Source organism: Pleurodeles waltl, chromosome 2_1 (assembly GCF_031143425.1).
Source record: "Pleurodeles waltl isolate 20211129_DDA chromosome 2_1, aPleWal1.hap1.20221129, whole genome shotgun sequence".
NCBI classification, from domain to species: domain Eukaryota; kingdom Metazoa; phylum Chordata; class Amphibia; order Caudata; family Salamandridae; genus Pleurodeles; species Pleurodeles waltl.
In genome coordinates this window covers 603,075,284-603,098,199 of record NC_090438.1, presented here as the reverse complement: position 1 = coordinate 603,098,199, position 22,916 = coordinate 603,075,284, and the positions used below count along the sequence as shown (strand labels likewise).

General features: G+C 41.0%; 1 protein-coding gene across 1 annotated transcript in view; it reads right to left on the bottom strand.

Annotated features, from left to right (window-relative positions):
• Positions 1-1,497: 1,497 nt before the first annotated feature.
• Positions 1,498-22,916, bottom strand: part of EEPD1 (endonuclease/exonuclease/phosphatase family domain containing 1) — a 244,682-nt gene continuing 223,263 nt past the window's right edge. Inside the window, exons 6-7 of the mRNA XM_069215531.1 lie at positions 11,075-11,269; positions 1,498-2,568 (exon numbers count right to left, since the gene is read on the bottom strand). Coding sequence (XP_069071632.1) covers positions 2,369-2,568; positions 11,075-11,269 — 395 coding nt within the window. The 3' untranslated portion in view covers positions 1,498-2,368. The remainder of the gene's footprint in view (positions 2,569-11,074; positions 11,270-22,916) is intronic.

Here is a 22,916-nt window from a genome sequence, read left to right as displayed (position 1 = left end):
ACCTTTGTCAGAAAGCTTGGGTAAGTCCTATGATCTGGAATTTATGGGTCACCATGACTGGTCATCAGTGCAACAACTGAGCTCTCTAAGTCACTGTAAAGATGACTTTTTACCATGCGCCCAGATATGCAAAAAAATAATAATACGTAGGAGAGTGAACTGCACTTATGAATAAGGAAAACGCAGAAGTATGATTGATTTTCCCCATTCATAAATGCAGTTGTAGGGCGCCAATGTTAGTGAGAGGGGGGAGAGTGCATATTGCAGTGCATCTCTACAAGCTCGTAAATTTGCGGGTATTACCGTGCAATTAGCAAGTACCTTCCCGTCCTTCAAATACATGCAAAAGTATCCTATGAAATGCAGAAGTGAGTGTCTTTTGCGGGAAAGGAAGGGAAGTGACTAATCGTGTATTTAATGGGGTACAGGAGGAGGGCTTTCTTCACAGGGGCACATTTTCCACGTGGAGTAAACAAAGAGCAATGCTTTGAACAAACAACAATTTCTTCATCATTTAAATCCTAGAAGTATTCTCTGGATTCTTTTTCGACCCCATCAAAGTCAGAAAACTACCCACATTTACTATGAAACATAGGGGAACAATCTGCGACCTTTAAAGCCTAATTGAGTGCATTTCCTCTGCTTTATGGGTACAACATATGTACTCACTTTTCTTGCTCTTATCTACCAGGAGCACAGCGGCCCCACCCTCCAAAACCCTCTTCCTTCTTCTTCCTATCATTATATGGAGGAAATGAAGGATTACCCGGCTAAAATCTTGACTGTCCGTGACCCTGGCCCATGTGCACACTATGGTCGATGTCTACAAAATATGCTCTTAGTGGTCACATGTTATGGCAAATGATGCTGTGCTCTGAAGGATTATTGCCATTTCAACACTCCCAAGCAGAATAAGTTCTCATCATTATATACTTAAGTATACACAATAACAATGGTCCTTGTCTGAGTTCAGACCCAGACGACACAGATAGTTTAGCTATTTATTGTGCTTGAATTAAATAGGAGAATGATGAGGAGTTAGATGTGTTAGGATGAAAAGGTCACTAGGGCTCAATTTTTCAGATGAGGTCACGTTGCATTACTCAGTCAGAACTGGCATTTTCCATGATCAAGGTCTTCTAAATCACTGATGAATGTAGTATAAGTCCTCAGAATTTCCAGAAGCGTTTTAGCAAGGTGCATGAACCACTTATGTGTGGTACCTGCTCTCCAGGATGGACCCTTTCAGTTGACAAAGCTGCGTGAGATTACCACTTATGTGTACTAGGATTAGATACCTTGGTATTGCACAGATAACAGTAGCAGCTACCTTTCCAGCACAAGCAAACCTCAGCCCACCCTCAAGTGTGCACACATGAGCACATGCATATACTCAAATACACACCTACCCCATCATCGAACCTCAATTGTTATCTTTTGTATTGGACGAACCTTCATTTGCCCGACTGACCTATAGTTCTTCATCTAAACTGCATAGGAAGTTACTGCCTTTTATTTCTTTTCATAGATGCACGTAGGCAAAAGGGTCTGAAAAACTGGTCGCAAACTAAGTAATGGCACCAACATCCTTCTCCAAATTGAAAGTTCATTTTTTTTGCTGGCTTAAAAAATCGTTTCTTATTGAGTCAATAAGAACACCAGTTTCTCAGTTGTTGGCCCACCTTCCGCATTTGTTTTTGAATTATCTGGGCTAGGAACCCGAATTCAGTTCGGTTTCCCTGCAGCACTGTGTGCTCTGTTCTTTTATCCTGAACCAGAATGTATCATCCAGTAATCACTGGCGGACCGTCCGCAAGGCACTGGTGGAATACATCCTTTCGTCCAATGACGTGTCATTAAATTAAAATTAATTAAAAGTGCTGAATCACAGTAGCATTCGGTATGTGATTTACTGTTGCCTATTCAGCAGAAACAAATGTTACTTATATCACATTCCCCGCAAGCACTATGCTATTACATTAACAAGCTGCTGACAGTGTTAGATGTCTCTTCTTCTCAGTGTATCATTCCTGCTTGTCTTTCACAAGGAGAAGACTTCATAAAAAAACAAAGAGAGACATGTAAAAAGTGCTGTTTTGCAATTTTCTTGCGATTTTTGCAGTTCCAACTTCCAGGGACTAGAGTCACCTTGGTGTACCCTGTGGCAAGTCAGAAAGTCATCAACTGCAATGAAACATTCTTCAAATATCCACAGAGAGCATGAATGGGTGTAATAGGCAAAAATCAAATGCTGGCGCTTTACTCAGCAGGACAAGGCAGCGCTGGATTCACATTCAGTCAGTGGGCTTGATCAACTCAGGCGGCACACGCAGCTCCTTCATCAATGAAGAAGGACACTTCTTCTTCATCATCGTTCATGTTTTACGTTGGCTTCGTTGCGTTCCACAGTGACCCCACTTCCATTGCGTGTCAACTCTTTTTTGCCCCAGTCTTTGTCCATGTATAATTCCACTAAAACCGGGCAATGGTCTGAGGCAACACCCCCCCACGACCAGTTGTCTGGGATCCAAGGATTTGTGAGACCTTCTCTCACGACCGCCGAGTGACCTATGGGAAAACAACAACACAATAACGATGAACAAGGGCTTTTGCTTCAGAATGATGTTCATTCCTGGGCAAAAAGCAAAAAAATAATACTTCATCACAAAATATAAATTCTAAATTAGTTTTATTTTTTTCCCCAACTGATGACCCTTCTATTCCAGGGGAAAACAGGGTATTAAAACTAGACATGTTTCTTTAGTTCATTCTATGCAGATTTGTTACAATTAAATCCTCATCTCCAGTTAAGGTTTATATAATTTATTCCAGCAGCACAGGATCAATGGACCAGCTGTCCAGAAAGCCAAAGGAAGCCTTCTTCAGCATATCCCAAGTTCTAAACAGTTGCTATACAACAGTTACAAGATACTGAAAAAGGAAACAAACATAATGACGCAGTAATAATATTCCTAATGAAAAATATATGTAATATTGCATAGACTGTAAAATACCTTTCCTCTTGAACAAAAAAGGAAGTACTATGATGCAAAATCGTTATACTTGTCAGGAGCACCTCTCGTTCTAGTCAGTTTCTTAACCTTGGATGCCATGGATTTACATAACATTGTTTCATCTCTTGGTACTGCCCCAATATTATCAACATTTTGTTTCCTTGTGTTACTCTCTTCAAGCCATACTGACTTGTCAATCTGAGGAAAGAAATGCACGTCTTTTCTTCTCATATCCGACTCATCATTCAATTGCACTTTGGATTTAGATACTCATCAGACGTTCCATACCTTACCATACTTAATTAGGCATATCTTTTGCCACAAGCCCTGGTAGTTTAATTCTCACATAATCCCACACTTGGAAATTTGGTTGTTTGACTTTCCACTTAGCAGCATACCATTCCTTCATCTTACTTTGTTTACTTTGCACCTTCCTGCCTACTAGATCAACATCGGTTTTAACACTTTTCTTTTCCCATTTCTTCCTGAACCAACACAGGCACAAACTCATCACAGGATTTCTTCCTTTAAGAAGTTTGAAAGGACTAACCTCAGTTAGTGTGAAGTGTCGCTCTGTACATCCATAACTTTTCTCTCAGATTTTTCCATTCACCTCCACTCTTACGCGCTTTAACACCCAATCCTTTAATGCATGGTTAAACCTCTCAACTTGACAATTTCCTTGGGGTTCAAATAGGGCTGTGGTAATATGTTTAATCATGCAGTGTTGAAGAAATTCTTCCATTTCCCTAAACTTTAGCTGAACACCATTATCAGAAATCAAGACTTCTGAGTAACCTTCCCTTGCTAATATTTCTTTAAGAAACTCAATCACAACTCTTGACCTTACTTGCCTAACAAACTTGACTTCTGGCCATTCTGAATGATAATCCACAAGCACTAAAGCAAAATGGGCCACCTGTGGTAATGAATAAAATGGTCCTGAAATGTCCAAATCAAACTTCTGCCCCAAAATATCTGGCCACCTAACCGGTTTAAGAGGAGCTGGAACTACTTTGAGTGCCCTTTAACCTCTAACACACATATCACATTCCCTGACCATTCTGTCCACCATTCTATCCATTCCTGGCCACGAAAAACTTGTCCTGATGAGTCTCATCATGGAGGACATACGCAGATGCCGCAATGAGCTAACTAAAGAAATACTTGCTGCATTCTTTCTAGAGGAATACACTTGCTATCTTTGAACAACAATTTTCCTTCTGACTCCAATTCATCAGATACTTTACAAAATAGTAACATTTCAGGGGCTAGTTTCTCTTTTTTTGGCCATCCTTCCAGAACATACTCTTTCACTTTTGTCCACAGCTCATCTTTGATCCCACTCTCTAGCCACAATCCTTCATCACTTTCTTCAACTTCCTCTTCCACCACATCCTCAATAATGCCAATCATGCCTAATTCTTCATTCACTCCATTCTCATACTCTATATTACATGGTAACCTGGACAGACAGTCCGCAGTAACATTGTTTTTTCCTGGTATATATTCCACTTTGAAACTGTACTCTTGCAATCTTGACATCAATTTAGCAATACGAGCAGTAGCATTCCAACCACCCCTGGGGACAAAACATGTACTAGAGGTTTATGATCCAATCTCAAAAGGAAGAACTACCACACATATAAATGTGAAACTGTTCAATCGCCCAAACACACCTTAGTAACTCTTTCTCCATTACAGCATATCTCCAATCAGTGTCATTAAGAGTTCTTGATGCAAAAGCTACAGTCCATTCTTCTTTACCACATTTCTATGATAACACACCACTCAGACCATACATACTGGCATCTACAGTAATTTCACATTCTTTTCCTATACAAAAAGGTTTCAATGTATGTCGCTTTTGACATGCTAAAATGTTCGTTGCTATTTGTCAGACCACCTAAACAAAGTGTCTCTCCTTGTCAATGTTCCTAAGGGTTCTATTTTTGTTGAAAAGTCCTTAATAAATTTGCTATAATATTCACACATCCCTGCGAAAGACAATAACTTTTCCTTAGTGTCAGGTGCAGGTGCATTCACAACTGCCTCTACAAGGGACTTTTTCGGTACCACCCCTTCACTAGACACTGTATGCCGCAAATACTCTACAGAATTTTTGAACAAGTTGTACTTTGTTTCCTTCAAGGTCAAGCCACACCCTTCCAATTTTTTTACACACTCTTCTAAGATGGATTACATGTTCCTGATGATTTTTGGAATATATGAGAATATAATCTTGGAAACATTTGACAAATCAATGCATGTACTTGAAGATGTGGTACACTGCCTTTTGGAAAACTGACGCCGCTGAGGCCAGACCAAAAACCATTCTTCTGAATTGAAAAAGCCCCAGTGGAGTAAGAAAAACAGTATAATGTTTGGAATCATCAGTTAATTCTATCTGATGATTTGTGGATCTTAAATCCAAAGTTGAAAAAACTGTACCTCCCTCTAGCATACATTCTACGTCATTTATATTAGGAAGGGGGTGACAATATACTATAATATAAGCATTTACTGCCCTCAAGTCAACTCAGTGTTTTGTCACTTTTTCATGCCAAAACTATGGGAGACACCCATTCAGACGACTCAACTTCTTCAATGATTCCTTCTCTCACCATGTCATCCAACATCAATTTTAATTCTTGTCTGACATTTATAGGAGCATTTCTCAATTTCTGCTTCACAGAACTAGCATGTTACTTTCATTCTAATCCTATGTGAATAACCTTCCAATTTGCCTAAGATATCAGTAAAAACTTTAGGAAACTGGCTATATATACTTTCACTCATGTGATACACTGGAAGTAAAAACTTTCCCAAATGAAAACACCCATAATACATAAATCAGCATCTCTGTTGAAAGTGCTTCTTTTATTTAAGGTAGGACAAGTTAGAAATTATTTAGGCAATCTGACATTCATTCACAAGCTACGTTTTTATAATTTTCATAAGAAAATATTTACTTGAAATATCATCTGTTTTATTCATATTAATTCTAGCATTAGGTCTGGACCATACCTATAACTTCTTGGCTAGCAGAGGTGTCCTATATTGAACCTAGTGACATCACCTGTGCCACTGAGTACGACCACTCTAGTAGTTCTACTAAACAGTAGGTACAGTTATTCTAAGGGAGCTCCAACACTTAACTTGCCCATAGCTGGACAACAGAGAGGGGACATGCAAATATGCTGAACTCCTGGTGGGCACATTAAGATATATGGGGTGCTGAGACACACTTTTCAACAGGTATGGTCTGTGGGGCAACTAAGACAGAGAGTCACAAACATACAAGCTCTCCCAATTCATGTACATGATATGAGACAGAAGACACCTGATAACAGGGATTTGTAGAGCACTTCCTAGATTCACAAAATTCACCATACAAAAGTTTAAAATGAAATGGGATCTGGACATAGTTTGCAAACTGGAGAAGGGAAATGGTGTCAGGTCCTTGAACATTTGCATATTGAGTTTATAAAAGACTGTTCTAAATAGCTTCATTTTATCGATACTCACAGAATGCACTTATGCCTCTTAAGATCAGAAAGGTATATGAGACTGTTTCTCCAGAAAGCCCTAGGTGCAGTGGTGAAGATGTAGTGTTCTACCACATTGTATGAGACTGTGCAATGACAGGATTCTTAGCTGGGGAGGATAGACCTTCTCACACCAGAGGGATACCTACTTGCTTATTCCCCCGACCTAAACCCAGAAATGTGAGTTAAAAATATATTTATGTGACCCTCCTACTTGCCAAAAAAGGAAATCACAATAGCCTGGAATTCTATCTCAACGCTACCCGCCAGTCAGTGAATACAAAGGGTTAAAAATGGGCAGAGGCTGAAAATGCAGCATTAAGTAGGCAAGAGAATAGGGGACTACTTAAAAAACACAAATAGCACACATGGAACGAGGTAACACAGGTGTTTCTCTTGGAACTCATGAAGAATGGCGAGCCCTCAATTCAGATGCTACACAGCTAGATATAGCTGGAATAATTAACCCCAGACAGTGTACCACAACAAAAAGGTACTCTGGATAGTAATAAATATACAAGTCTGAACGATATTTAGGGGTGACCACCTTTCAATTTGCTCTATCTCCTGACTCCTGTCTTCCCCACCCAACACCTGACACATCCAAGGAACACACTCTTGAAGACTGATCAGCACACAGGAAAAGGGAATCCGGTGCCTGCACTTCTACAGACCCACAAAGTTCTTAGTTCTGTTTCCAACTAGTTTCTCATGAAGCATAGCCTTGGATAATACGCCTACTCTTGTGTTCCTAATTAATCACCTGGGATCATGGGTAGGTAACCCTACTGCAATGCAAAGTCTGAGTTGAAGTACATACTGAGGTAAAAGCAGATACCAGGTAAAATCTGAAGATTAACTGAATGTAGAAAGAACACATTACAGGAACGCAGAGAGTAATTACACTTAAACACTGTACATGTCTGCTTTAACATTTTCGTTAGACTTTGTTACTAGATTTGAGAATTAAACTTTCATTGATACAATACAATTTAAAAAATCAGCATTAGAATGTTGTGACTAGAGTAGATGTACGAGGCTTTTTTGAGGTCGCAAATGGCCAGATTCTGCAAATTTGGCAGTTTGCGACCTCAAAAATGCTCTTTGGGATGTACAAAGCCTAACTTTCAATTCTGTAACTATATTTAAACTCTACATCTTCATCTGTAGGTTCAGGGTCCCCAGTGTAGTTGGTGAACCCATAGGTGCACTGCTGTAGTCCCTGGTGTCATTGTAAAGGTAGGCCTGCCTGGCTGGCTGCTTTTATGTTAAAATTAACCCCAAATTTGACTTTGGAATTAAAAGTGCTTCTCAATCTACCTTATTTGTATATATAAGTCACTCATAAGGTCTGCCCAAGGTGTCCCAAGGGTTGGGTGGAGTGTAAAAATAAGCATGGACTTTATAAAAGATGTTTTATACGCCCTGGTGAGGGAATAACAGCCAAATTCGTTTTTTCCCACTGTAGCCAATAGGCTCCGTAGGCTAACATTGTGATTCTTTATTTTGAAAATAATAAAATCTTATTTCCGATAGAGATGAGCTAAATATATCACGTTTGGTACAAAGTGAAATGTTATAATAAATCCAACAACTTGCCAATGCTGAATTTAATATAACTAGCACAGAAAAGAGTTTTAGAACTCTTTCAGAAAGTTACCAATTTAAGCCCTGTAATGCCCTTTCCTGATTGATCGGCCTCTGGCAGCCTGAGACAGGCTACCTTAATGAGGTGTGAAGTGGCCTGGGCTAAAATAAAGGAGGCATGTGGTGGAGGGAGAGCTGATGTAGCAGATGGCACAGCAAGATGGGGGAAGAGTAGCTAGACTGGTCTTCAAAGGAGGGAAAGCTACTTTGTACAGAAACTGGACTCCCCACCCCCCCCATTTCCTGCTCCCCCAGACAGATGGGAGCCCCACTGTCTAGATTAGGAGAGGGGCTGAAAGGGGTGTGTTAAGGTGGACTTAGTCACACCAGTGGGTGGACTAAACCAGATCTAAACTCCAAGGATTAATGTTCTTCTTGTTGGATTTTTGCAGAATGTTGGTTTCTGGGACTGATATTTGCCACACTTCACAGCAAGTGGTCTCCCCAGAGGGTGTTGCCCTGCACCACATTGGACAGGAGCAAACCCCCTCCCCAATTCCTAACCCAGGAGCAAGGATAAATATGGCAGAGCTGCCCCACAATTCAGATCCCTGCTGGAAGAAGATGCTGCAGAAGAATGACTGCCCTTTTAGACCCCTGCCCTGCTCCTGGAATACTGTACTCACAAGGACTGCACCAGCTGCACACTTTGGGCTTAATCAAGAAAAGGACTTTCCCTTGCTCTGCAACTCCAGGAGTGGACTACCTGTAAGCTACATGTACAAAAGAGCTGACCAGAGTCTCCTGCATCAAGTCCTACAAGAAGGGGCCAGCTGACCAGCGTCCAGTGGCTATTTCAGGATTCAGACCAGGTGCATTCTGGGAACTGTAGTCCCAACTTCTAAGGCGCAACTCAGAGCTTCTGGAACCTTGGATCAAGTGTGTGGAAACTTCAAGGACCCAAAAGGACCTCTGGAAGAAGATCCAGAAGTTTAGAGCGACTGTTGTAAAAAACTGTAGAAGAGGTGCATTGTGGGACTTGTAGTCCCAGACCCCAAGAGGCAAACCAGAGCCTCTGAACCCTTGGCTGGTACTGTTGACCATTTTCCTAAACCAATAAACACTTCTGAAATGAAGTGTAACAGTGTTACATTGTAGGTGACCTGAACCCAGGACTTTGTCCCTGTCCAGTGTGACCTTTTTTAACCCTTTGAGCGCTATTTGCTTCTAAGCACAAGTTTTACTTTTAATCTTTACAAAATCATATTTCTGGCTCCCTACATTGGATTTTTGTCATTTTGGTGTCATTTTAAAGATAAAAATATTTCCTATTTTTATGAATTGGTGTCAGATTTTTATTCTGTCTTATGTTTCACTTATGTACTGTTTTCTGATAAATAAACGTTTTACACACCTGTCTCCTAAGGTAAGCCTAATTGCTTGAGGGCCAAGGGTTGAGTAAGGATTAATTTAGTGAGACGTTGATTGGACCTAGTGGGGGTTTGTGGCCTACTGCTAAGTGTAGGTACCTATCTGCTCTTATCAATATTCTACTTTACATTAATATTCACGAGGTAGGCCAATTTGCGACCAACCAGGAATTGCTAATAAAACTCAAAAGAGTTTCATACATTAGAAATAGTGATTTCCTAATTGTGATTCATAGGAAAATACAATTAGGAAATCATTTTTCATTACTTTCGTACTTCTAGCCCTATGTTCCTTACCACATAGCTGTGAAATAATACAATGAGCAAATACCAATTAAAATGTTTAAAGAGTGAGGACTAGGATGCCATAAAAGCCTTGTTTTGTTAGACATCCTCTTACTGTGTAGCCACCTAAACGTAGGCCATCCAATCTTGTGACTCACATTAAAAGCTGCTAACTTGGCACAAATGTAGCTCTGTCATTTGCATTAATGTATTGATTGTGATAGGGTTTGATGCCCTACCATGCATGAGTGGCTAGCAAATAATCATGGTGGTTATAACCTGGTGCACATATGATGTAGGTTTAAATGACATGCACTAACCAGTTCCAGATTAGCGAGTACTACTGCAGCCTGATAACCTATTTTTAAACTTTGCACCTTCATCTGTGAAAATCATGACACTGTCTATGTTCCTAAACCCACTGAAGGGAATTGAGAATTCAACGGCTTAACGCACTGTTTCTGAACTAAGGGATACTGTGAAAACAGGCATTAAAAATGTGCAAACCCTGTATGATTACGTCAGCTTAGAAGAGGAGAATACATGGAGGGTTTAGATGTGGGAACCAAATTACAGCCAATATGAAATCATCAGATTATATATACCAGTTGAAATGAAAGCTGTGTTGGCTCATGCTTAACCTTCATTCACGCCAATGTATTATACTCGTGCAATATTATTTTACTGTTTCCATTAGTTTTATGGAATTTCAGATACATAACAACTTAAATGACATGGAAATTAAAGCAATAGCTCCACCATATCCATGTACCATGTCTCTCTGAACTTACAGAAGTAGTAAAAGAATCTGTTCGGTGCGGGATGTTTTTTTAATTAAAGTCAGGGATACCTGTCTTCTTCCTAATGACACAGCAGAACCAATATTTTCTGAGTCTAAATACTCTAGTTCAGTAAATGTCCATAAACGATGGAACCTTTGTGCCCAGACGACAGTGAGACATTATTGAGACCAATAGTTATCTTAGGAGCATTTAAAATCATATTTTTTGAAAGGCAGATATAGTTATATACAAACACAAGAACACACACACAAATGGGTCCGAAAAGGTGCATGCTAAAAATTTGGTACAACACAGTTCAGAAAGGATAACTTGGGGAAGTACTGTTCTCATAGCTGAAAATGTTCAAACGTCAATTCCCAAAGTCTACAGGAAAATGGTATTTCTTCAGGCTTCCTGAACAGATTTACCTGTTAGCATTTTCTTAAGACCTCGACTGATCCAGATATTGTCCAGTGACTTTGACCCCTGTGGAGACTTTGTGCTGATATTTGTAAAAGTGTTTGCAGACACTGTGGGATAGAACTTTTCTTTTCGTAGCCCATCAAACTCACTGCAGTCCGGTGCAAGGCTAAAACTTCCTAATAGCATCAAATCCTTGTCCCCTAGAGAAAGACAGAAAATTGTAAAAGAAAGTGCCCCAGTAAGCAACGAAATACATTTTGGGCGTTTCTCGAAAGCAACAACAGTGTCGTGCTGACTATAATGGCACGACCATGTACTCTTTTTTATTGAGGTAGGCCACTCCAAATAAAAGTGCCACATTTATTGCAAAATGCTACACAACATCAAAAGCGAATAACACTATTAACTCTGGCAGGGTCAAAATGACCAGTTCCAAAATGGATAAGCAAAACAAGAACATATACGTCTAGTAGACATTTTCTGCAGCAGTGACACAATGGGAAAGTGAAGTTTAATTACAATTCATCTCAACAAGATCGTTTGTGAACAGCTTTGTAGCTGAGGCACACTCTAAAACAAGTTTTCACTTTCAAAGCTAAACAATGGTGTCCTCTGAGGATGGGAATATTTGGTGGAACTTCCTTCAGTGAGATAGCGACCGAAATGAGGTGAAAATACTACTAGGGAAGCCACATAGATTTTTGTGCACCAATCGAAACTACACTACTGTTGATGGGTATTTGAGGAAAGTTGCTGCTGATGCATCACCACAAACAGAATAGATAATTTTCTATTTGTTTTGACTCATATTTCCAGTTACCATCTGAAGTTTAATATGAATTTCATAGACATTAGGTGCAGGAATAGAGAAAGAACAGTATAGTCAGTGAGTCTAGTTGAAGGGACAAGCTTAGAAGATTGTGTGACATTTGGCTTAGGAGAGCAGAAGAAACTCTGTTTTGTCCAGGTGAAGCTTGAATTGATGACTGGTCACCTAATGGATACCAGATAGCGTCTGAGATGCTTAATCCAACATATGTAATTGTAATACAAAATTATGAGTGCATCCTCCTAGGCTAGTAGATAGGTATTATTGGCTCTAAATTACAGTAATCTCAAGACATAGTTTAAACACATAATAGTGCCTACGACATTTTTAAATAAGCGTTTGCAATGCAATAGGTCTCGCATTTGCGAGAGTTAGGGCTATGGCGTTGTAAATGACAATCTTCTTTACTCTTGTGTTTTGGTTTGGAGTCAAAGCCACTGACTAACCAGACCATTAGCACCTCCCAGTTCCAACAGCACAGTCCAATATAAGGGCTAGTGAGAGCACCCATGCAGTGAGTAAGCCACTGGAGTGCGCTGCCAGAAAAAGACGTCACATTTTCTATGTTTCAAAATAATTGCCACGTTTGTCATCCCTGATTAAACATCGCGAGTTCAAAATATAAATGCTAATTTTTCAGACTGCACGGTTTCTTAAGCAATATCGGTGTTCCCTAATTTGTATTTATCAGTCCATTATTACATAGTGTGCAAATTATTATATTTGTAAATGTAGGTTTGCCTACTGCCAAAACTATTAACTGGTTTACATTCAGAGACAACGAATAGATTGTACATACATTGTAGTGATATTTATATAGCGTTTTCCTTCCGGGTACAGGTTAAAAGTTAAGCCCATAATGAAATACTGTTGCGCAGACTATTCTGCAGTTCCGCCAGCAGGTGGCAGTAGATTAAAAAAAACGAATCAATGGAAGATGCTTTAATGTAACTTATTGCTGCTCATATCCGACATACACATCACAGAAAGGAAGGTACCAGCATAGAATGCACAACACACGAGGACTCATTAATGCTCCTCTCTCTCTCTCTTGGAATCTGAATGACTATCCTATTTCTCTTATTAATTGCAATATATTTTTAGCAGTTCATCAAGAGCAAGTCAAAAAGCACAAAATAATGTATCACGATTAATCCAAACTTAAATTGGAAACTGACTCATTACATGTAATTATAAACGACATAGAGCGTCGTTAACACGTACTCATGATATAGCAGAACTGTATAAACATTCGTCTTTAGTGAACGTGGCGCGGTATGAAAGTGGAAGAAAGGGTAGGGGGGAGACATAAAGTACCCTCAAATAAACTTCTGAAAATGCCACTTCTTACTAAGATATGCTGTGTGAAAAGTTTGCACATGGTCAGTGGTAAAGCACATATGTTTCACAAACACTGGAACGACTGCATATGTCATGTGATCTAAAACTGGCTGGCACCCTTGCCACAGAGTATTTTACCTCCCATCACACCTTCTCGTTTTACACAGACGTCCGTGAAAGCTTCATCTGTCAGATGTGCAACTGGAAGAACTTTCAATATGAAATATTGGGCCCTTCCTGCCTAGCCAGCGAAATGAACAATTTCAATTACAAAAAAGGGGGACCCCTTCTTGTGTCACAATTAAGGATTTTGCACACTTGGGAGTCTAAATTGACACTTCCCTTTCATGAATTATGGACAAACATTAGTTGTTAGTTTGTTTCAAGGCTGATATTCCCTTCGTTTCGAGCTCAGCGGTTTCTTCCGATTCACCCTCTTGTGAAACGATGCGGTTCCTTCTTTTTCAGCTTGCCTCAGCCTCAGTTCCCCTCGCACAGCAAACACAATGAGTGTGTCTACTTCAAAGACAAACAAGGACTAAAGCTGCCTACTTTGGACCCGAGGACCCTGGTATGACTCACAGCATTGGCTCAATGTCACTTATTCTCCCAGTGCCTACAGAAAATGAAAATGACTTTGTGTAATGCAGCTGGTACTCATGTAAAGCCTCCAAAGTGAAATAAGCATTTGCAATGCAACGGGTCTCGCATGGGCGTAAGTTGGAACTATTAGCGCTGTAAACTCCTAACCTGACTTTTCTTGCCACACAAATTAAAAGAAAACGAACGCAGCACGATCACGCAATGTAAAACCCAGCACAATCGCGCTGCCTGGAAAATAAAAAGATAAAGTAGTCCGGAAACCATGCTGAGAACATTGAGCCTTGTATATTTTCAGTAGCTTACTGGTGCTGTGTAGGTGGGCTAAACACCGGAAAAGGCATGACGTATGCATGCCTTTCACAAATGTAAGCAAGCGGATTTTAAAAGGCAAGCCCACGAACCAATGAAAGTGACTGACGTGACATGGGTGTGGTTAGAAGCCCAAAGAGAGATTACAGCAGGGGATGGATCGCTTTGTGCTTGCCCTTAAAAAGTATTTAAATAAACAAGAGGGCCTCCTCCCTACCACAACCAGGGACCCAGGGAGGCATACTTGGGCCAGAGAGTGGAGGAAGAGCAAATGTGACCAAGATAACAGCCTGATTTACAGTCTTGTTTACAGCAAAGTTAAGCTGAGAGCAAGAATGCTCTGCAATTGAAAACTGAAGCTTCGCCCAACAGGAGCAGGAAAAGAAGGCAAAAAAGTCCCTTTTATCACCTTTGTTCATTACATGAGGCATGTGAGTTTGTTAAAGCTGGCTCCATGCCTAACCGAAAAACGAGGATGGGTTTCTCTGAGTAACAACATAAAACCTGCAAACTCAAGCACTATGATGTGCCACATGGTATCTTCATTTTTAACATGACCCTTTAGCGAGGAGCCATTATCACACAGTGGGCAATAATGTGAGCTAGAACCAATAACACTATCATCCCTAGGTCAAAGATTATGGGCCTCATTACAAACCTGGCAGTCTTATGACTGCCAGGTTCGCAGTGGCAGTCCTAGCCCCACTGCACCGCGGTCAGACCGCCAGCACCGTCAGGATTAGTCGTTCTGGCAGTCTGGGTGGTCCTAATCTGCAAGGCAGCGCTGCTTGCAGCGCTGCCCTGAGGATTAGAACTTTGTTCTCCGCCAGTGATTTCATGGCGGTAACACCGCCATGAAAAGGCTGGCAGAGAACGGGTGCAGGGGACCCAAGTGGGGCCCCTGCACTGCCCATGCACTTGGCATGGGCAATGCAGGGGCCCCCTAGCCAGCACCATCGCAATGTTCCGTGAACATTACGAGGGTGCTGGTGCACCCTGAACACTACAGCATTGCCGCAGGCTTGATTACAAACCAGACACAATGCTGTAGGCTGTTTCCCGCTGGGCCAGCAGGCAGAAACAGAGGTTTCCGCCCACTGACCCAGCAGGAAACTCGTAATGGGCCCAGCGGGGAGGCCGCCACAATGGCGGCAACCTCCCCCCACGGGATTTCGGCAGACAGGCTTTTCCATCCACCGAAATCGCAATACGGCCCTATGTGTCCAATAATGCTGACTTGCTCAAGTTGGGACATATCTTAATTATGACGTTAATACTGGCATATTGCAATGGGTATGTCCCAGGTAAAAGGAAAATATCTATGATGCCTTTTGACATGTGTGGTTTAATGAAAAATTAGAGGACTTGGTCTCTGGCCCATTACGTCCACATATTTGTCCTGACATGAATTTCAGGCTTAGTCAAAGGCTTTTTAGAGGTTCTTAGCATACTTGGACAAGAAGCTCAGCATCTGACGTGTCAACTACCAGATGTGGTTTCATGGGAGAATAAGATTAGGTCGAGGTGAAGTTTCAATTACGCTGGTGTCATCTGCATAATTTTGTGAATTTTGTATTACATGAATTTCCACAAAATTATGCCATTACACCACACTGTATATTTACTCATTGGCAAAATAATAGCAAAGGAGTGCAGGAACAATGAAAATGGCTGGAACGTGAGTCGCTGTCATTCGTGTTTTTGGTGCTATTTTGTTAGGGTGAAATCAGCTTTCTGTAATTCAAATATGCAATGCATGCACACGAATACACATATTCAAGATTAGTGCAGATGGAAATCGGGGATTATTCAAGCAGCCAGAAATTAGGACAGTGGGATTTGTTTTAGGAGGACTAGGGAAACTATTCAGAATGAGAGGTTATTACAATTGCTGCTTTCAGCTCAGGCACATGACTTAAGTTAAATGGTCACCTTCAGCTCTTGCCTGTAGTAAGCATGCATTTGAAAAGATCATGTAAATAAATATTCCCACCAGGAAAAATGCTTTTGTCTTGTGCAGGAATCAAAAAGCTTAACACTTCAATGCAGTTCAACCGGGGTGGATTGAATTAATCTGACTTTCTCATGATCGATTTTGTTCCACTATTAAACTAAAGCATGGTTGCACCACAGAGAGTGTTCTCAAAGCTGTAGTTAGTTATTTATAAAGCGCTCAGACCTCAGTCTGAAACCTGGAAGCATTAGTAACATTTTGCATCCTTTTTTAGGGCCTCATGTCGTGAATCCTAATCTGCCTCCTAGTAAAACGTATATGACGAAGGTAAAATGTATCACTGTGCTCTGCAGAGTTATTTTGAATGGATATAGGTGATGCATGACTGCTGCATATTTTTTTTTTTTTTTTTTTTACATAATTTAGTCAACCCTGCCACATAATTTGTGCTCTGCTGCTGCATATTTCTAGTGCCCTTGATAATACATTTGCTTCCAGCCGATAGTGAAGGAAATGGCTGTACAACCGGAATCTCGAGTCTTCTAAAAAAATGACATCCCTGGCTGTGTCAACAGGATAGGTGCCAGGCTGAGTCACTAACCTGTCTGATCCACGCTGCCTGTAAACACTCACTTGCATTAAAGATTTTCAGCACAAACACGCTTTATTTAAAGCTTTTCCTTCTTAGTCATCTGTATAAACACACGCTGAATAAGTTAGCGGCTTATTTTCAGCTTAGCTTGTTCGCGTTTATCCAAGGGAGCTCTATTTCCTAAAGCAGGTAAGCGAAAAATTGACATGGTTTATAAAAACAAGCGTCAATAACAAATGTAGCTAAACCGAGAATAAACAGAAATCTACGCGAAAACCCGAAATGACGTCAAGCTCAAGCGCGAGGAGGCACGCGCACACCGCACTGCAGACAAATATTCCGAATGAGAAAATATCTCAAAAGAGCTGCATTATTCCATACTGGCGAGTAGTAAGTAGGCGGAAGAGTGCTGGGTGAGGAGCCTGTCCACACCACTGCTTATTCGACAGGTGACTGCATACTATACAGCATGCGTGGCATCTGATGTTGGAAAACAACAACATCATAACAAAACACGGTCTTATAAGGATTCAAACTATGCCAACAAATGTTGGGTTGGTGAGCGAATTATTAATACAGTGGATCACACGCACTTGAAATGCACCTCAGAGCCACCCACAACAGACTGAATGGAGTTAGTGTATGTGTGTGTGCGGACAGGCAAGAAGACCCATCCTCCACCAGGATCTGACTATGTCATTGCAACAATACACAGAATTACTGGAGAGACTTGAGGGATGAGTATTTTGTGACATCATGTGTGCCTTACTCCCACGTACACTTATGTGGGGGGCCTACGTGTGGTGCTGACGGGCACCCAGCTACGGAAGACTTAAGGAGACAAACAATGGCAAAGCTAATTGATCTGTTGCTGACTAGAAGCGTTTTGGTTTTATCACTCATTGTTTTGTTTTGTCATGGCGTTCATAAAGCATTATTGCGATAGCTGCTGGGCCTTGGCAATATAAAAAAAAAAATGGGGAAAAGCACACATATTTTCTGGGTTGAAACAGTGAAAGGAACTAATTCTGTGTGGGTGTGCTCTTTGTGAAAGAGCAGAATTATCTCACTCATATTGAATTTAGCCAATGGCTGAAGTGGGCTGACCCACGACCATGTGTATTAAGGTGGTGGGCAAAAAGAAATGTGAATGGCACAACAGAACAATGGATGAAGAGAGCTGGCTGGAAGGCCCCATAATTATGTATATTAAATGTATTATTTTACTAAAATCAAAAGCCCTTGGCTAGCACCAAACCTAAAAATGACAAATTGATGACCAAATCAGCAGCAAAAGGCAAGTAAGTGCCAAAGAAAGGGGACCCAAGGTAATTTTTTCCCACTCAAATAACTAAAGGGCTTTTACAGTCATGGTTTCTCATTGCCTTCAACAAAATTGAACAAGTTACTTACCCTCAGTATCGCTATTTCTGGTGGATACTCTTTCATACAAAATGAATAAGTATTAGTAAAATAAATAAAAAGATTGCTTTCTGACTAATATATATGTAAAAGATAAATAATTGAAAGCTTGGGGATTCAGCGCAACTTCAAGTTGCAAAATAGCCCCTTGTGTATTGTAATGCAAGCACTCCTTATGACAAAGAATGATATACTAAACAGCCAATAGCATGAGGTTAGAGCGAAAGCACATCTGTAGATTTTAAAGGAACCTGTAAAAATTGATCTTGCAGATAGCTGTGATGTCAAGCCATGCCTAAAAATAGAGAAAAACAGGAGCCAATCCTTACAATAACGTCCTTCCACACATGAGGCAAACATCTGGACAGTTCATAAAAGAACTGAAGACCTACCTCTTTAAAAAACACCTGATTGGCCATCAAGAAGATTCACTTGTCCCTGACCTGTAATCCCCGTATAGTATTCTATTATTCTCTTTGTTCTTAAAAAGATTCCACACCACCTCCCTGACGGGTCCTTATGTTTTCCTAATTGCAGTATATAGCATACAGTTGCTTCCCAGCTAGGATCATGCTATATAAATCCTCATACCAGTAGCAAAGCTGCTCAATGTGATGAGAGACACTTCACTGTGAAAAACATGGCCTGACAAAAGGAAGGCAAACACAGCTACTACTGCCTGTCTCGTAAGAAAGACATGAGAGTGTTTAAGGCAAGGGAAGGGGCACAATATATTGTCGATACTTATGTCTCGGGTTTATCATCCCTATATGTCATTTCTCCAAATAAGTAGGACATGAGGATGATGTTTTTGCGCCCATCTTGGCACCAATTTTTAATTTCAGGTTTCGATGGACTATGTTTGGTACTTCAACTGAAAGTTGTCAATTCTGCTCAATGTGTAAGAACACTTCTTAATTTTATTTGTACATGCCCTCATTTTCAATCTGAACATAAAAGAAGTAGAAGCCTCAGTTTAGAGGGTTTAGTTTAATATTTGGATTTGTTTTACAGTTGTATCATTTGCACTAAGCGGAGATAATCTCATGATGAACACATGGAGAGTATCTACATTTGTGGATATTATAACTAAGTGCATGCGGAAAGACGTTTAATATGTTTTAATCCACTGCCTTGGGAATCTAACACTTTTTCAATACATGATAAGTTCCATTCCAAGGATTTTTTTGCTTTTGTTGTATGGATTAAAATGACTCAACAATAAACTGAATAAACTACACGTTTAAATGTACTCCAAGAGACACTTAATTGTAACCATTGTACCATTTCACAAACCAGTAAAACTCCATTCTTCATGCTGATGGTGCAATAATTTGCTGTGCATGGTGCTACCGTTCCAACAAATGCAAGCAATTTAATTTAAAGGAAAAAAGATGAAAACTTAAATATCAGACAAAAAAAGTAATCAAAAAGACAGAATGAGAAGCAGAAGGAAAAAGTCGAAAAATAGATTAAATAAAGAAAAGAAAATAGAAACAATATGTAAGTAGGAAAGCAGAAACAAGAAAAGACAAGCATTTGCAATACAATAGGTCTCGCATTTGTGAGAGTTAGAGCTATTGGCGTTGTAAATTGCATTTTATTTTATCGAAGTGTTTTGATTTGGAGTTTAGTGGATGTATGAACAGAGACTCAGATGCAGCACTGTCTAGAGGACTAACAATGGGAATTACCATTTGGAACAGAGACTCAGATGCAGCACTGTCTAGAGGACTAACAATGGGAATTACCATTTGGAACAGAGACACAGTTGCAGCACTGCCTAGAGGACTTAGAATGGAGAAGTTACCGATGGGAAAAGAGAAGCAGCTGCAGCACTGTCTAGGAGACTAAGAATGAGGAGTTACCACTGGACCAGAGAAGCAGCTAGAAGCACTGTTTAGAGAACTTATAATGAGGAATTGTTACTGCGGACCAGAGAAGCAGCTAGCAGCACTGCTCAGAGTACTTAGAATGAGGAATAAACAATCAGACCAGAGAAGCAGCTTGCAGCATTGGCTAGAGGACTTCAAATAAGGAATTACCATTGCGACCAGTAAAGCATCTAGCATCATGTCCTAGAAGACTAAGAATGAGGAATTACCACTGGGACCAAATAAGCAGCTGTAGCACTGTGTCGAGGACTTAGAATGAAAAATTACCACTGGGCCCAGAGAAGCATTGTCTACAGGACTAAGAATGAGAAATTACCACTGGGACCAGAGAAGCAGCTAGCAGCACTGCCCAGAGGACTTAGAATGAGTAATTACAGACAGGGCCAGAGGAGCAGCTTGCAGCACTTTCTAGAAGAGAAAGAGTGAAGAATTACCACTGGGACCAGATAAGCGGGCAGCATTGTCTACAAGACTAAGAATAAGGAATTACCACTTGGTCCAGAGAAGCAGCACTGCCTAGAGGACTTAGATTGAGGAATTACCAACGAAACCAGAGAATCAGCTTGCAGCATTGTCTAGAGGACGTAGAATGAGGAATTACTGACGGGACCAGAAAACAGCTAGCAGCATTTCGTAGAAGACTAAGACTGATGAATTTCCAATGGGACCAGAGAAGCAGATGCAGCACTTAGAGCACTTAGAATGAGGAATTACCACAGGGTCAAGAGAAGCAGCTGCAGCATTGTCTAGAGGACTATGAATGAGGAATTACCACTGGGACCAGAGAAGCAGCTGCAGCACTGTCTAGTGGACTTAGAATGAGGAATTACCACTGGGACCAGAGAAGTGGCTGCAACATTGTCTACAGGACTAAGAATGAGGAATTACCACTGGGACCAGAGAAGCAGCTAGCAGCACTGCCTAGAGTATTCGGATGAGGAACTACCAACAGTACCAGAGAAGCAAGCTTGCAGCGTCTAGAATGATGATTTGCTGACGGGATCAGATAAGCAGTTAGCAGCACTTCCTAGAGGACTAAGACAGATGAATTACCACAGGGATCAGAGAAGCAGCTGCAGCACTGTCTAGAACACTCAGAATGAGGAATTATCCGTGGAACAAAAGAAGCAGCTGCAGCATTGTCTACATGACTATGAATGAGGAATTACCACTGGGACCAGAGAAGCAGCTAGCAGCACTGCCTAAAAGACTTAGAATGATGAATTACCAACTGGACCAGAGAGACAGCTTGCAGCATTGTTTTAGAGTACTTAAAATAAGGAATTATCGACAGGAGCAGAGAAGCAGCAAGCAGCAATGCCTATAGGATTAAGAATGAGGATTTACCACTGGGACCAGAGAAGCAGCTGCAGCACTGTCTACAGGACTTACAATGAGAAATTACCACTGGGACCAGAGAAGCAGCAGCAGCAGTGTCTAAAGGACTAAGAATGATGAATTACCACCAGGACCAGAGAAGCAGCACTGCCTAGAGGACTTAGAATGAGGAATTATCAACGAAACCAGAGAAGCAGCTTGCAGCATTGTCTAGAGGACGTAGAATGAGGAATTACTGACTGGACCAGAGAAGCAGCTAGCAGCATTTCGTAGCAGCCTAAGACTGATGAATTACCAACGGGACCAGAGAAGCAGATGCAGCACTTAGAGCACTTAGAATGAGGAATTACCACAGTGACAAGAGAAGCAGCTGTTGTACTGTCTACAGGACTATGAATGAGGAATTACGACTAGGACCAGCGAAGCAGCTGCAGCACTGTCTAGAGGACTTAGAATGAGGAATTACCACTGGGACCAGAGAAGCGGCTGCATCATTGTCTACAGGACTAAGAATGAGGAATTACCACTGGGACCAGAGAAGCAGCTAGCAGCAGTCTAGAAGATTTAGAATGAGGAATTACCACTGAAACGAGAGAAGCAGCTAGCAGCACTGCTTAGAGTATTTGGATGAGGAATTACCAACAGTACCAGAAAAGCAGCTTGCAGCGTCTAGAATGAGGATTTGCTGACGGGATCAGATAAGCAGTTAGCAGCACTTCGCAGAGGACTAAAACTGATGAATTACCACGGGGATCAGAGAAGAGGCTGCAGCACTGCCTAGAGGCATTAGAATGAGGAATTACCACTGGGACCAGAGAAGCAGCTAGCAGCACTGCCTTAAGGACTTAGAATGATGAAGTACCAACGGGACCAGAGAGGCAGCTTGCAGTGTTGTTTAGAGTACTTAGAATAAGGAATTATCGACAGGAGCAGAGAAGCAGCAAGCAGCACTGCCTATAGGAATAAGAATGAAGATTTACCAATGGGACCAGAGAAGCAGCTGCAGCACTGTCTACTGAAATTACAATGAGGAATTACCACTGGGACCATAGAAGCAGCCGCAGCATTGTCTAAAGGACTAAGAATGAGGAACTACCACTAGAACCAGAGAAGCAGCTAGCAGCAGTCTAGAGGACTTGAGGCCAGATGTATCAAGAATCCATTTTGCGAATCTCAAATAGCGATTTTTAAGAAATCGCTATTTCAGAGTCGCAAAATGGTATGTATCATATTTGCAATTCGGTAATAGCGATTTCTTAAAAAATCGCAAATGCTATTACCGAATCGCAAATAGCAATTCTGACCCCATTCACACATATGTGCCTGTAGGCCCATATTTGCAAACATTTTGCATTTCCCAAATTATGAATTCCTAACTGGAATTCGCAATTTTGGAAATGCAAACCCCAGGGTGCTGGGGGCCTAAGGCCCCCTCTGCTGCACCCCCAAAAATTGCTTTAGGACATGTAAGGTGCACACATGCCAAAGGGGCATGTGTGCGTTACATGTCAATTTTAAAAATGCATTTGTAATGCATTTTTAAAATTTGCACATGGTTACCACC